The sequence below is a fragment of the Candoia aspera genome, chromosome 1, assembly GCF_035149785.1.
Source record: "Candoia aspera isolate rCanAsp1 chromosome 1, rCanAsp1.hap2, whole genome shotgun sequence".
In the NCBI taxonomy this organism is placed as follows: domain Eukaryota; kingdom Metazoa; phylum Chordata; class Lepidosauria; order Squamata; family Boidae; genus Candoia; species Candoia aspera.
Genome location: NC_086153.1, coordinates 262,541,404 through 262,557,475, shown reverse-complemented (window position 1 = coordinate 262,557,475; position 16,072 = coordinate 262,541,404). Strand labels below are relative to the sequence as shown.

General features: G+C 39.3%; 1 protein-coding gene across 2 annotated transcripts; it reads left to right on the top strand.

Moving 5' to 3' along the window:
- Window positions 1-15,576, top strand: LOC134487662 (actin, alpha skeletal muscle B). Of its 2 annotated transcripts, XM_063289593.1 has the most exons (8): window positions 1-186; window positions 2,405-2,533; window positions 5,178-5,288; window positions 6,335-6,419; window positions 9,406-9,567; window positions 11,374-11,565; window positions 12,173-12,354; window positions 15,292-15,576. In XM_063289593.1, the coding sequence occupies exons 1-8, from the start codon at window positions 58-60 to the stop codon at window positions 15,433-15,435; spliced, it is 1,134 nt and encodes a 377-aa protein (XP_063145663.1). In that variant the 5' UTR covers window positions 1-57; the 3' UTR covers window positions 15,436-15,576. The 2 variants fall into 2 exon arrangements, with proteins under 2 accessions (XP_063145663.1, XP_063145665.1); XM_063289595.1 differs by lacking the exons at window positions 1-186; window positions 2,405-2,533 and adding an exon at window positions 4,127-4,186.
- Window positions 15,577-16,072: the final 496 nt, after the last annotated feature.

Here is a 16,072-nt window from a genome sequence, read left to right as displayed (position 1 = left end):
TTCCCAAAACTCCAGACCTATTTTTTCCCCTTGGCTTTTGCATGACAGTGAGGAGTCATGGGCGATGATGATGAAACCACAGCTCTTGTCTGTGATAATGGTTCTGGGCTTTGTAAGGCTGGATTTGCAGGAGATGATGCTCCCCGGGCTGTCTTTCCATCTATTGTTGGGCGACCTCGGCACCAGGTCAGTTTTAATAATATAAATAAGAACCCTGAAGACTGATGGTAAGTTAGTCCTTACTGTTTTAAAAGTCATTGTATTTGATTTGAGTGCATCTCCAAAACCACTAAACATTTTTTGGCAAAGTATACATAGGATTGTTCCAACACTTTTTTTAAACCTCCCATTCTCTGTGTATAAAACTAGTGGATTCTTAGTTGAATTGCCCTTCAATCTAGATGATGGGATAGCTCCACCACTACTTCTGAGGACAGCAGACCAATTTAGGACACTAGAACAGGCTAAATGTGAGGAAAACCTTGTGAATAGAAGAAAATGGCAGGAGATTCAGAGGAACAGCAAGGAAGTTGCCATTACCAGGGGCATCCACAGGAGGGTCAAGATGGTGGCCATAACTGCAAGATTGAAGCTTTGCCCTTTTTTACATGTCTTGTGATGTGTGGTGCACATAAAAAAGCTGTGTTTTTTATCACACAGGTGCAGCTCCCATCTTGACTTTGTTTTACCTTCCCTGTGTACACTCCTGACTATTACTATTCTACTCAGCCTCTGCCACTTGAGGCAAATGGCTGTGCTGCCTAGTGATAGGTATAGATCTTATATAAAATATTTTAAAATAAAATACTGTTGAATACTTTAATGTTTGCAGTGTTGCCTATTAATAACTAGAATATATAAAACTTAGGACAGTTATTACATTTCACAAGATGAATGATCACCTAGGATGAATAAGAACAATGTAAGTCACCTGCAGTCAACTGATTAGGGCAGCCTGTAAGAAATAGAATAAAATTTACAGATTAAAGATACTTTTCCAAATATGAGATTCACTCTATTCATGGTCTTCAAGGTTTCACACCTGCACATTAATCCCTAGAATATGCATTTTAAAAAGAAAAGTTACTAAATTCTGTTGTACTATGTAACGTAGTTTATAAATATGGTATAGTTACATATTTTTCATGAAATCAACCTAGTTGTATAAAAAGAATCAACAGAATATCACAACTTCAAATAAATAAGAATTCTAAAGTGAAAGCTAAAGAGAGCAAAACAGACTTAGCAATTCTAAATGTCAGATAATGTATATCAAAAGCAAAGATAGAATAATTGGAAAGTAAATCGCCTTTTGATGAGAGCTACTGTGGAGTGTTTGAAGTATGGCATAGAATTTGGGCATAATTAAACATTAAGTCTTGTTGATTTTAATGGGAGAGTTACAGAACAATCTTACATGCTTATTTAGCACTGCAGTCCACAATCCTCCATGGAGCTTCTGCCAGACAAGTGTGTATATAATTGCTGCAGCTGCAGTCTCCATGCTTGGAAAGAGGTACCAATAAATGTGAGAAGTAGCAGGTCATCCTTTCCCACTGAAGTAAACTTGAAATGTTGAAACTTGGAAGTTTCAAACCGAAACCCGATGGAATTTGTATTCATATGGGGCCTCACAACGTCGTACGGGTGGTCCTCACTGATGGTAACTGGGATTGGGAACTCTGCCCCTAAGTGACACAGTTGTAAGGTGCAACATCACATGACCATGCTGACTTATGACAGCAGTTCTGGCAGTCCCAGATGCCATTGTTAGGCGAATCCCATGTGGTTGCAGAATCCTGCAGTCACGCAATCACCATTCGCAGTCTCCTGCCAGCTTCCCCATTGACTTTGCTTGTTGGAAGCCAGCAGTGAAGGTCACAAATGGTGATCCCGTGACCATGCACTGCAATGTCATAATTGTGAGCTGGTTATTGAGAGCCCAAATCGTGATCGCATCAGCACAGGGATGCTGTGATGGCCGCAACTACAAGGACCCATCATAAACACCCCTCTTTCAGTGCTGTCTTGACTTTGAATGGTCACTGAATGGACATTAAATGAGGACTACCTGTAGATTCATGATGACTGATTGTCTGTCATAAGCTTACCTCTGAACATAGCCTATGCAATGTGCGATTACCAATGGTTTTGTAATATTGTCTAAGTGTTATGGATGCCTGCTTTAGGAAGAGAGGCGCTGACTTGTCTATGCAGATGAAACAGTGAGAGGAATTGTGTGGAACTGCCAAAGACACAGACTGAAGCAGAATAGAAGAATGTACCCCTCTCATTATTGATGACGATGTTGATGATGAACTATAGCAGAGGCTAGTTAGTCTTTGTGAATGTTTGTGATACAATGTTTATGGCAGTGTTTTTCTTTGATTACTGAATTTTGCAGGGGGTTATGGTAGGGATGGGCCAGAAAGACAGCTATGTTGGGGACGAAGCACAAAGTAAACGAGGAATTCTGACCTTGAAATATCCTATTGAGCATGGTATTATCACAAACTGGGACGACATGGAAAAGGTGAGTGCTTTTTGTGACTCCCTATGATTTGCTGCTTTTGAAAATGTCAAGTAATAATACCTGCACCAATGAGATAGCTAATTCCCCTCCGTTCTCTGTTCTCCCAGTATAAGCTTGGGAACAGCTTCTCTTTCTGCAGCAAAACAACCAGGAGCCATGGGCCTCCTTGCCTTTTCTCCTTGAGGTCATGCTCTTTGTGTTTATGTCATTCACACACACTCGTCTGTGCCACAAGATCATCACAGGCCCATCTGTGTGAAGAGGCTGGAGATGCTAAGTGTACAGAAGTACACATAGACATATGTTTGCTTATATTTCTGCTCTGTGAAGAAGCAAGGTCCTGTGTAGAAGTGGCAGAGGGTATCTATTCCCTATGATAGGGAATAATCATAAGCATAGTTCAGTTGTTGCTTCCATGCTGAAGCTTTTATAGAGATCTAGGCTGAATGTGTGCTCTGCTCTGGCATGAGATTTTTGTTTGCTTGCTTGCTTCTACGTCATTGTTTTACCAGAAGCTTAGAAGTGGCTTAAGAGACTTTGGTTTTCACATGCAGGCTCGTATCTAAGCGCTCCATAGCACTGATGGGTTATGATGGGAATTTCTTAGTTTCCCCCCCACTTGCCTTCAGAACCTGTCTCGTCCTTTCTTTGCCCTTTTAGCTGAAAGATTCTGAGGCCTCCTGTGCTGCTGCTTTCTTTGAGGAGGGTGAGGGAGTGGAATTACATCCTTCATCCTCTAGATGGTAGCATAGCTTTTCCATAAATGATGTGCAGCTCTTCACTTGATCCCATTCAGAACATAGCCCTAATTATTCCCACTACATCTCTGTAATTCACCCTTTCCCCCTTCATTTCTATTTCCTGTGTTGTCAAGTAGCTCTAAAGTTAAAAAGGCAGCATCTGTGATACATGCTTTGCTGTGGTTGCTTAATGCTTTGTCTCCTCAAGTTCCCAGCTGTGTTCATCCAAATATGCTAAATAATTAAAAGCTCAGAAGCAGGGAGAGTAGCTAGCATCACTTCATCTCTTGCCCCATGGGTCCCCTAGCAATCCTCTCTCTGCCTTCATTGGCAAGGGCTGAGTTTTGTTCTGTCCTCGCCATCCATGCTCAGTAATCTGTGAAGGTTTACTTACTTATTTATTTTATTTATTTAAAACATTTATATAGCCACCCACCTTGTACCAAACTCTGGGCAGCTCACAACCAAAAAGATAAAACAACATCTCTGTACAATAAAAAATATTAAAACCACAAAGATTAAAGCCAAAACAAAACCTGGCACCACAGCTAAACTTTCACATGCAGCCCACAACAAGTTCATCTCATCAGTCTCACCCTATCCCAATATAATCGTATGAAAGTTCCAAAAGCGAAGGTGCTTTCCTTGGAAAAAGGTAACTGGAGTCTTTGGGCTATTTGAAGACTGGTTTTCTGTAGTAGCTGAGCATAAGAGAAATAATCCCGAGAATTAATGCACCCCTCTTCTGGTTTCTGGATTAACTGCCCAACTTCTTCAGAGATTCAGAGAAATCCCAACTCTACCCTTTCCTTAAACTGCCTCAGCTGCAACTCAGTCCACCTTAGGGACTAAGCTGGGGAGTTGAAGTCCACACATCTCAAAGTTGTCAAGGATGAGAAACGCTGCATGGACGGTAAGTGTCAGTGAATCCACAGCTCCAGCGCCTCTGATGCGCAAAAGGGAAAGGACAAGAATGTGGCATTATTTCTGATGATTTTGTTAAAATTGAATGGGGCTTTTCATTGTTCTTCCACAGCACGTAGAAGGGAAATCATTCTTAGTTCCTTCTTACATTTAATTTTAAGCATTTGAAAATGCCATTTCTGGTGGAAAACTGAATTATTCCCCTTTAGCGCTCATAAAACTAAGAACCAAAATAGGAGGAACCTAGTCATTATATATGACTAGAATGACAAGCCTTTGATTTAGTACGTAATATATCACACTTGAGTCCTGTGGGCAGCTTTTTTCACTATGGAAAATTCTGAAAGGCTTTGTAATGAAAATTTTTGCAGTGGTAAAAATTTAAAAAATCTCTGATCCAGGTCTGTACAATATTCCTTTCAAGCCTGGCTGCCTGAAGCATTTGGTGCCAGAACTTAGATGAAAATATGCCCATATTAAAACTCTCAGTAACTAAAAAGCCAGTAAATCAGGGATTTGCCTCTAAAATGGGGGTATTGAAAAAACCTCATGAATGTTCTGGTTATGTCCTAACCACTGGTGTCACTCAAATGGCATCTTCCTGGTAGGGGATTGTGCATTAATACTGCCTGCAGGAAGAGTGCTGCATAAGGGTTTCCTTCTGTAGATGTTGCAGAGTGGCAGGAGTATCCGTAGTGCTCATGTGATGAGGGTTCTGGATATTGAATGCCTGAATGTTCCACGTGTGGGACAAAGTTAAGCATGCAACTCCCCAATGGTACAATGTAATCACATGAAATGCTGTAATGTGCTATTCTTGTAAACTTCAATCAGCCTAAGCGGGGAGTGTAGACCTCCTCAGTGCAAATAAAAGCGTGCATAAGAAATCCCATTTTCAGCCCTTTTTGCATTTTTGCTTTGGTTTAAGTGTCATTCTCAATACGCGATGCTCATCCCTCAACATTGCTTGCCATCTTTAGATTTGGCATCATTCTTTCTACAATGAACTTCGTGTTGCCCCAGAAGAGCATCCTGTGCTACTGACAGAAGCTCCTTTAAATCCCAAGGCTAACCGAGAGAAAATGACCCAGGTAATTATTTGGATATTGTTTCTTCTCAAAGTAGGAGTTGCTTTTCTTCTGAGCAAGGAAACTATCATTTAACAATCACAGGGATGTAATTTCATCATATGCCATCAATAGGGGCTATGGGGGTCTCTATTTTCTTGATTAGTCTTCTTATCTTGGTATGTTTGTGCCTTGACCTCCTTAATTTAAATCCTAGCATGAGGCGAGTTTTTAATGTCCTGTTTCTCTGAGTTGAACTGCTTTTCGCTTCAAAGTTTGATACGTGAGCATTATTACATAGCACTGACTGTGCCCGCCCTTGATACCAAGCAAGGATTGTTTTAACCACAGAGCAAGAAGCAAGCCAAAGTCAGTCTTGCAGATAAGCAAAGTAATCGTGTTTCTGAAAAAGAAGAATACATGGAAACAAGGAACAAATAAAAAATAAGTTATGGTTTGTCAGAATTGTTAAAACAAGCCAATGTTCATAAAGAGATACCAGCTAAGAATTTATACAGTGGTCTGAACACTCTATAAAGCCACCCCCCCATCACATTATGGCTAAGCTTTACATATGATTCCTGCCACTGCATGTGTAATATAGCAAATTGATCTCTTCTGGAGGATATGTCGGGTATTTTATCCATGAAAGTGCAGACAAACACTGTTGCCTAAGCATGCTTCAGAAAGCACACTGCTCCTCATTTCATGGAACCATCATGCTGGAAGGGGCCATGTGGGCCTTGATTCAGTGCCCTGCTCAGTGCAGGGATCCAGAGGGAAGCATCCCTGCTAGATGGCTGTCCAGCCTCCACTAGAACACAACTGGTGCAAGGTTGCTCACCATTGCTCTTTGAAATTAGTTCTACTGTCGAACTGCTCATAATGCTAGAACCTTTCCCCCTAACTTTTAGCTGGAATTTACATTCCTTTACAGTAACTTAATTCCATTGTTCCAAGTTGTGTGCTCTGAGACAATAGAGACCTAGTTTCCGGTCCCATATCTTAGCATAGGACTATCGCCATTCTCTCTCCATATCTGGAGTTCCTAATAATCTTTTTATCTACAGATAATGTTTGAAACATTCAACGTACCAGCAATGTATGTGGCCATTCAAGCTGTTCTCTCCTTGTATGCATCTGGACGAACTACTGGTAAATTTGGATTGTAGCTTCTATTTCCTTTTTTTTTAATTGGTATATCTAGTAAATAAATCCGTCACCTTCTGTTTTCTCCTGCACTGAGCACTGATACACAGTACAATGATTAACTTTTACCCTACCAGACTTTAAGAGATAATAACTCAGGACTACTCCTTATTGATTTCACATAGGGAGGTTTTGTATTACATTCCACCCCACCTTCAGTGATATTGTGCTAGACAAATGTTGAAGTATGGCATGATGTCTCTATTCTTGCATGTAACGATATATAACCAAGAAGTCCACATCTAGATATTGAAGTATGAAAAGTATTCTGAAGCATGGATGAAAAAATGCCAAGTATACTTTTGAACATAGTAGAGTATCTTGGTAACTTGACTGTAGGAAAGCATTGCATGCTATAATTTATGCCTGAGATTACTTTAGATCATTTAACATATGAAGATAGACAGAAATATGTTGTCCTTATATATAGCTGTATGAGGAATTTTACATACAATTTGTATTTTTATACTCTGGTATATTGAATGTATTCTTCTGAGACAACTAATTTGCACATATAGTACTGTGTTTTGTAGCTATAGAAACAGGGATACTAGCAAACCCTGTTTAGGATGTTTTATTTTCTGACAGACTAGCATCCATACCAACTGGATCTGCGACAGCTGTTGGCAAACCTTGCCAGTCCAGGGTTCTGCTATGAAATGGCAAGATTTGTCAGCAGCAGCAAAGAGACCAGCCAGTAGTTGCTACTTGACCTAAATAATTAAATTAATACATTTCTTTTTGCCTGTGGTTTGTTTGTTTGTCTGTTTATCAAATGTTGCCACTGCCCATGTCCCCCCAAAGCGGGGACTCTGGGCGGTTTACAACCAGGATAAAACATTAAAATATCATAAAAGGTATAAATACAAATATAATATTAAAATAAATACAGTATAAAATCCAGATGACGAGGCTGGTTGGAAAATCGCTCACATGTGTCTGAGAGGCCATTTAGGGTGCTAACCATCTCCAGGAGTGATTACTCCCCCTCCTGCCCCAAGCGAGGTGGCAAAGCCAAGTTTTTAGTTGTTTACGAAAAGCCACAAGAGATGGAATCTGCCTTATCTCTGGGGGAAGAACGTTCCAAAGGGCGGGCACCAGTACAGAGAAGGCGCGCCTCCTGGACCCCGCCAGATGGAACTCTCTCACAGACGGGATCCGTAAGATGCCCTCTCTGCATGATCGGGTGGGACAAGTGGATGTAATGGGGATGAGGTGGTCCCTCAGCTACCCTGGTCCCATGCCATGTAGGGCTTTAAAGGTAATAGCCAACACCTTGAATTGCACCTGGAAGCAAACCAGCACCCAATGCAGCTCGCAAAGCAGTGGTGTAATATGTGCCAATCTAGGGGCACCAATATTTGCTTGCGTGGCCTCATTTTGGACCAGCTGTAGCTTCCGGATACTCATCAAGGGTAGCCCCAGTGTTTGGTGTACAGCCTATATCTGAAGGGCATATCCTGTCCTTTGTAACTGCAGCAGCAGACATCATTCGTTCTCTTACCCCATGCCCTTGGGTTCTCAGTATTTGAGGGTTTGTTGTCTTAGGAAAAGTTGCTGTGTTTTATTCCATAAAAAGGAACACATTTTGATGATCAGTCTAAATGTTTATACATCAACGTTTGGGAATCTTTGCAAATTGTTGGGATCCTTTTTTTTTTTTAAATGAAAAGCTATTGAAATGTAAGATCATTATCATTAGCCTCTGTTCAAAGAGAACAATGCCATGCAATTTCTGAGTCAGATTTCTGGGCGAGGCAGTTGCTGCTGTTACAGGTCAGCAGTTTCCTCTCCTGCAGAAGGAGAGATCCACTTAGAATAGAGGTAATGGGGACGGTTACTTGCCGGTCCTTTTCCCTGTGCTGAACTGAAGAGCAATCCACCCATTCCTGAATCAGCAGAAAAGCAAGCCAGCATGAAATGTATTGCCTTATTGTTTATTTATTTGACTTACATGGCCACCATTCATTGTGCAGCTCTGGGTGGCTGACAGTCTATTTGAAAGAATCATAAATATTTAAGAACAATTAAAAGAACACATCCCACTAAGAATCATTCATAAACCACACAATCACGTCCCTGAAGATGAGTTCACCCAGCATCCTGGCCCATCACCCAAGGGAAGAATCAGGTCTTATGAAATGCCAGCAAGGTTGGGACCATCCAGATCTTGGGGAATATGCACCTCCATATGCTGATTGGGATGTGGTGGCGCTGCGGGTTAAACCGCTGAGCTGCTGAGCTTGCCGATTGGAAGGTTGGCGGTTTGAATCCGTGTGACGGGGTGAGCTTCCGTTGCTAGTCCCAGCTCCTGCCAACCTAGCAGTTCGAAAACATGCAAATGTGAGTAGATTAATAGGTCCCGCTTCAGCGGGCAGGTAACGGCGTTCCGTGTAGTCATGCCGGCCACATGACCACGGAAGTGTCTACGGACAAACACCGGCTCTTCGGCTTTGAAATGGAGATGAGCACCGCCCCCTAGAGTCGGACACGACTGGACTTAATGTCAAGGGAAACCTTTACCTTTACCTATGCTGATGTCTATCTTGCCTCTGTTGCCTTTCTTCCTACTCACTTCCAATCACTTCACTTATCTCCAAGGAAATGGGTGACAAAGCATAAAAGATGTTACGTGTACACCTTGAGTTTGCTCTTGGATAGCACCAGGTTGCGGGGGCGGGGGGAGGGTAACATTACTTTAACACCAGTATGCCTAAAGATGATTTAAAGATGTCTTACTTGGCTGGGGATGAAACGAAAGCAATGTTATGGGAATATGGCAGAAAACAGATTTTCTGAGGGCATGTTTGTGCCATGGTTAGGCACAAGTAGGGAAAGGCCTGCAGTCTTTCCTTTCAGAGAGAAAGTTTTTAAAAAGTAAAGAGTGAGGGCTACAATGAAAAATATTGACACTTTGTTCCTGCTTTCCTAGGAATAGTTCTGGACTCTGGAGATGGTGTGACACATAATGTACCTATCTATGAAGGTTATGCCCTGCCACATGCCATCATGAGACTAGATCTGGCTGGTAGAGATCTCACTGACTATCTCATGAAAATTCTTACAGAGAGAGGATATTCTTTTGTTACTACTGGTAATCAGCACTTTTCTTTAAGCTGCTTTGTTTGGCCATAGTATCACGCATAAAAACAGCATGATGTGTTACCTGTCTTTTCTCATCATAAGGTTTTCATTAATCTGCACCGACACAATATTTTTGGAAAACCTAAGCACTGTTTATGTTTTAGATTAACCATAGTTGTTCATGTCCATTTTCATTTCAATACTTAAAGGAGGTTAACAACAAAAAAGCAAGGAACATTCTATTGTCTGGTAAAATGAAATCCAAGCTCAAAACCTTGAACCAAAAAAATCTAATGGTAACCTGTCAAATACCCTTTCCCTGCATCAGCTTTTCTGAAAGCACCATTTAGTCTAACCTTCATCCATACAACCTGAACTTCAGCCCCACAACATCTAGCTAGTGTGCTTTGGCCATTCTGGGAGACAGGTCAAGATGTCCATGCAGTCATCGGATGTCAAGGCTGACCCAGTGGAACATAATAATATGTGTCACTGACACACAGCATGATGGGTCAGCCCCAGATGAAAGATTTGTCAGCTATCCTTTATGAGCCACAAAAAATAAAAGTAGGATCTCATTTTTAATGCTTACCCACCTTGCAGAGTGATTTCTGGGGATTCTTTTATGTGATTGAAAAGTTATCAAGGGGTTCAATGCTCAGCATTGCTGGTTTTAAAGTATTCACACAAGCCTGCTCTCAAGTCATTTTTAGTGTTTCTGAAAGAACATCAAGTGGATATTTGAGGAATTAGGGCAAAACACTTTAGTATTTGGTGCTTAATCTATTTTATAGTGTACTTAAGAACTGCTTACTCTTGTCACATGCAGAAGCATAAGAACTCTGGATTAATGGTGATGTTTGACTATGCCAGACTTCCCCAACCTGGAATCCTCTAGATATGATTACAGTGCTTAAATTCCTGGAGGACCTCAGTTAATTATTTTTAATAGTATAGTATAGTATAGTATAGTATAGTATAGTATAGTATAGTATAGTATAGTATAGTATAGTATAGTATAATATACACTAAATCTATATTCAACTTTTATTAAGTTTCAAGGCAGGTAGAATGTATGTACAGTAATATTAGCAAACCTATTAAAGTCAACTATAATTCGAAAATTAAAAATCAATTTGATAAATTCAGACTAATTTACATATGTTACTTTAAAGACTCATTTTAAAAATATTATTTTACATAACAGTTTCATGGGGTTATTAAATAATTTCAGCAGATAGGTTGATCAGTTTAATTCACATTTTATTCATGTTAATGCAGATGGAATTACAATACTGTCTGGTTATATTTTGCATAACTTCATAAATTAATGCTTCAGTCTTCTATATATGTGGGGAAAAGTCTCACTGAACCCAGAAGAGTTCAGAAGTGCAGTACAACAGCAAAATGTGTTCAGTCAAAAATAAGTATCAAATAATAAATCCTATAGGGCATTTCTCATAGTAAGAAAGGTTGATCACAATTAAATCAAGAGCCCTCTTGAGTCATCTTACCTCTCCTTGTTTTATGTTTTTTTAAAATTAATTTTTATTAAAAGTTTTTACATAGCTAGAAGACAAACACAGAAGTATATAAAGAAAAGAAAGAAAAAGTTTAGAAAAGAATGCAGTTCAATAAAAGAAGGGGAAAAAAAACATAAAGAAACTACTTCCACCCTTCTTTAGAGCAGTTACCAATGCATCCATTATCTCTCCTCCCTCCTCAACATTACAATAATCCCTTTGTCCCCTTATTCAATTTTTTTTCACTTCTTTCAATCATCCTCCTTGTTTTATGTTTGTTTGGTTATTTTTAGCGGAGCGTGAGATTGTGCGAGATATTAAGGAAAAGTTATGCTACGTGGCTCTGGATTTTGAGAATGAAATGGCTACTGCTGCTTCTTCATCTTCTCTGGAGAAGAGCTATGAACTTCCAGATGGCCAAGTCATCACAATTGGCAATGAAAGGTTCCGATGCCCTGAAACTCTCTTCCAGCCATCCTTCATAGGTAGGCCAGGACTCGTTCCTCTGTTCCATTGGCCTGACTCCACTGAACAAAGACGAAGTTATGTGGCACACAATTACTGTATGCTTTAAGCGTGCTAAAAGACTCGTTGAAGGAAATCATGAATGTCTTAGTGAACCTGTGGATACGTTTACCTTGTGACTATTACATAGCTGATTTGTTTTACCGTCAGGAAGGCTGTAAGAAAAAATAAAAATAAAAATAAAAAATGCCTTTGGGTCTGATCTTATGTTGACATGAGTATTTGTAGATTACTCAGATTGACAAAAGAAATGGAGAAGTTTATTTCTCCATTTACACATATACTGTACATGTAGACAGCTGGGATATAAATTCTGTGACCAATTAATCATGTCAGCAGATACTTTGAATAAGGTTCTGGTTGATGAATAAAATCTGGATGTCTTTATAAACTGAATAAGTGTTACACTAAAAAAATCATGCATTTGGCTGAACAACTGGAGTAGATTATAGAATTATATGTAGTCGTCTAATACATTCTTAGTCTATACTCACCACCAGCTGAAAAAAAAAGAAGGAAAGTGGTCTGTTTTGAAATCTTTGATCAGTTAATTTTATTTTTTTACAGGAATGGAATCTGCTGGAGTCCATGAAACAACTTATAACAGCATAATGAAATGTGATATTGATATCCGTAAAGATCTTTATGCCAATAATGTGCTTTCTGGAGGAACCACCATGTATCCCGGTATTGGTGATCGCATGCAGAAAGAAATTACAGCACTGGCTCCAAGTACTATGAAAATTAAAGTAAATATTATGTTTAATATTGATCTAACTTATATCTTAATAATATATTCCTGAAATATTTTTTTCTAAGGAAAAAAAAAGGCAATTTAAGAGTGCTATTTTCAGATATTATTTGGCTTCTGTTCAAAGAAACAAAATATGGCTCAAATAAAAGGTTTTATGAAAAAAGATACAGATATCAAAGATACAGAAATCAGAACAAAGACATAGATTCTCTTGTTAGGGCTGTTGTATCTGGGATGAAAAAAAATCAGATGACAACTAGATGGCAGCAACACAATCCATAAAAGCCAACTCTTCCTTACCATCTGGTGGTTATCAGGAGGCTTGCACCCAGTTCTGATTGCCCCACCAAATTTTACCTTTTGAAATTAGGAGAGCATTCTCATTAGACCTAAGTAATTCCAACTGAATATAACAGAGGTAATGGCCCTTAAATCTGTTAGACTAGGTACAGAGATTTATACTGATCCTAAGATTAAAAAAAATAGATGCTCCAATTCTAGAATTATGAAGTCTCAGTGATGCATCACTGTTAGAAAATGGATTACTGCCTTCTGCATCACCTAGAGCATATGTAGAGGTTAAATGTCATTAGGAAGAAGTATGTGGATGCCTGCTGTCCATATACTTCAGTGTTTACCAATACGTTAATATGTTGTTGGGAGTTGGGTAGCATATAAATTTAAATAATAAAAATAACAACCGTAACACAGGTCTTGCACTTAAATCATGTTCACATCCCCAAAACTATAAAAACAGTTGGAAATTACTAAAATGATAAATACACAGTCTGTGAATTTATGTCCAAATGATCTCAGAGTAAGATTCATCAACCTCAGTGGGTCTTATTCTGGAAAAACGTATACAGGTCTTCGTCTTGTGGGCCCAATTATAGTAAACAGTTTATTTACAGTCCAAGACTAAACAATAATACATGTGTTCAAAGATGTTTGTGTATGTGTGTGCATGCCCACCTTGGAATCAGTTTTTGGTTCCTGGCAACTGCCTGGACAAGTCCTGCAGTCTTCTTGGCAAGGTTTTTCAGAAGTGGTTTGCCACTGCCTCCTTCCTAGGGCTGAGAGAGAGTGACTGGCCCAAGCTGGCTTTGTGCCTAAGGCAGGACTAGAACTCACAATCTATCTGGTTCTAGCCTGATGCCTTAACCAGTACATCAAACTGGCTCTCGCAAAGAATATAAACCACACAAATAAGGCAGACAATCGTTTGCATTAAGTGGGAACTAATGGCTTCCAAGAGCCATTGTTAATGAGAGATATTTTAGAGGTATCAGCAGATGCTGATGCTAGGGAGAGTGGAAGGCAAAAGGAAGAGGGGCCAACCAAGGGCAGGACGGGTAGATGATATTCTAGAGGTGACGGACTCGTCCCTGGGGGAGCTGGGGGTGTTGATGACCAACAGGAAGCTCTGGTGTGGGCTGGTCCATGAAGTCATGAAGAGTCGGAAGTGACCGAACGAATAAACAACAAATTAGCAGATGGATCATTAATCAGTATAGCTATGAACTCATGGTCCTGCAACTGCATAAAGGGTCTAATGATGGGTGCTAATAATTCCATATGCCATTGAATATATAGTGGATTGTGAAGTAGCCTTATTTCTACATATATTCTTTATTATTACTGTTGACCCATAGCATTAAAGGATGTGTGATATTAAAAGGCCTGTTTGTTCTCTCTCTGCCATTTTCTCAGCTGGACATATGCAATGTGCTTATCCCAGAAAAACACATTTTAAAATACAGGTGCTCCTCGTTTAGCAACTGCCTCATTTAGTGACTGTTTGCAGTTATGACGGTGATGAAAAAGTAACTGTACAACCAATCCTTGCATTTACAACCTTTGCAGGTCTGTAAAGCAAAGGAAAGCTGAAGTAAGATCATAAGTATAGTTGCTGTTTCACTTAGTGACTGCTTCACTTAATGACTGAGTTGCTGGTCCCCACTGTGGTTGCTAAATGAGAACTACCTATATCAGTGATAAACAATTTATCTTTTAAATAACAATGGATTGCTATTAACCCTGGGCCATTTTATTCTCAATAAGACATTGTATTCTTGATACAATGAAAAGTTTATTTACACACCTTGCTTGCTATTCATCTTAATGATGCACTCTTACCTTTATATTTCTTGACCATGATATACATGAATTTAGCAAATGTTCTACCTAGTTTTAAACTGTTTTCCAGGAAGGCCACTTTCTGCTCTAGTAAGAAGTAATATTTTAAAAAAAGTGACTTTTCTATTCTTAAAATATACTTTCCATATCCTTTCTTTCTTTCCTACCTTCTTGCCATATAGGAATATATTTGGATCACAGGATAAACTACAAGCCTGTTGGCCCCTTCCCTGAGTGAAGTGGCAGGAAATGGCCATCTATTGTTCAGGGCTTTCTGTGTCCTTTCCTGAGTGCAGGTGCAGTTTAACCAGAGAACATTACAATGGTTTGTTTATAGAGATGTCTAGATGATACAGTAATCTCAGGAGGTAGTGTGAACAAGCCATACCACTCAGGAGAAAGGGCCAACGTCTTATTGAATAACACAGCCTAATTGGTAGGCGAGACTCAGATTTAACTGTATATGACTGCTTTTCAATGATGTGACCTCCCTGAGCTTTTAGGATGGAGCAGGCTATAAATCACTCAGTCTACACTGAGCTAAAAAATAAAGATAAATGAAGAACCACCATGGAATTTGTCCTGAAGCAGATGAACAATTGTTTGTTTTGAACAATTGACTTGATTTGCATAGAATCTTGTAATTATTGTAGACCTTATAACCATACTGTATTGTCTCCATTTTCTACAATACGAATAAATGAAGTTAAATGGAGGTCTCTTTAACCATTATGAGCAATATCATCAACAGATTTATGAACTCATTTTTTTATTTTATATTTTTTCCTTCTTCTAGATGATTGCACCTCCAGAACGCAAATATTCTGTTTGGATTGGAGGCTCCATATTAGCTTCTCTGTCAACTTTCCAGCAAATGTGGATCAGCAAAGATGAATATGAAGAAGCTGGTCCTTCCATTGTCCATCGCAAATGTTTTTGAGTATGCTTACAATTTACTATAAGGGATCCCTTGTGGTTTCTCACTATATATATATGTGGTTGCACTATAGAGTTTCTTAGGAAGAGAGGGTGCAGTTTTTCCCACTCTTCTAAAAATATAATAAATGATTCTGTCAATTAATTAAGTGGTGTTTCCTGGGTGCCTAAAATATGCATTAGATTTTGCATTCCAGTAACAAGCAAAGGATAGCAATGACGATCAGAAAGCTACTTCTTCAAAGTCTTTTTTCCAAGAAAATAATGTGCATTAAGAATTTTCCCACCACTTTTGGGCAGCAAATTCAGTATTTTATACTTCGTAACAGAAGGGAAGAATAAGTGCACCAAAATTTGCTCATACATGAAGAATTCTCTATAGCTTTTCTGGGAGAATTTCAGTCATTATTCATAAAAGCCCGTGAAATGGGCTGAGACCAGATGACTTGCACAAGAGCAACAGGCGGGACTATCATATTAAGCTGCTATGTCATAATGGAATGCTTGCAAATATCTGACTGTGGAGGAGAAAAATGTCAGCAAATTAACAATGATTAATGAATTCTGTATTAAAAGTGAAACTGCTTGCTTAGAGAGATAGTTCTGATCTCACCATCTTCCTATCTCCTGCTGGCTGAAGG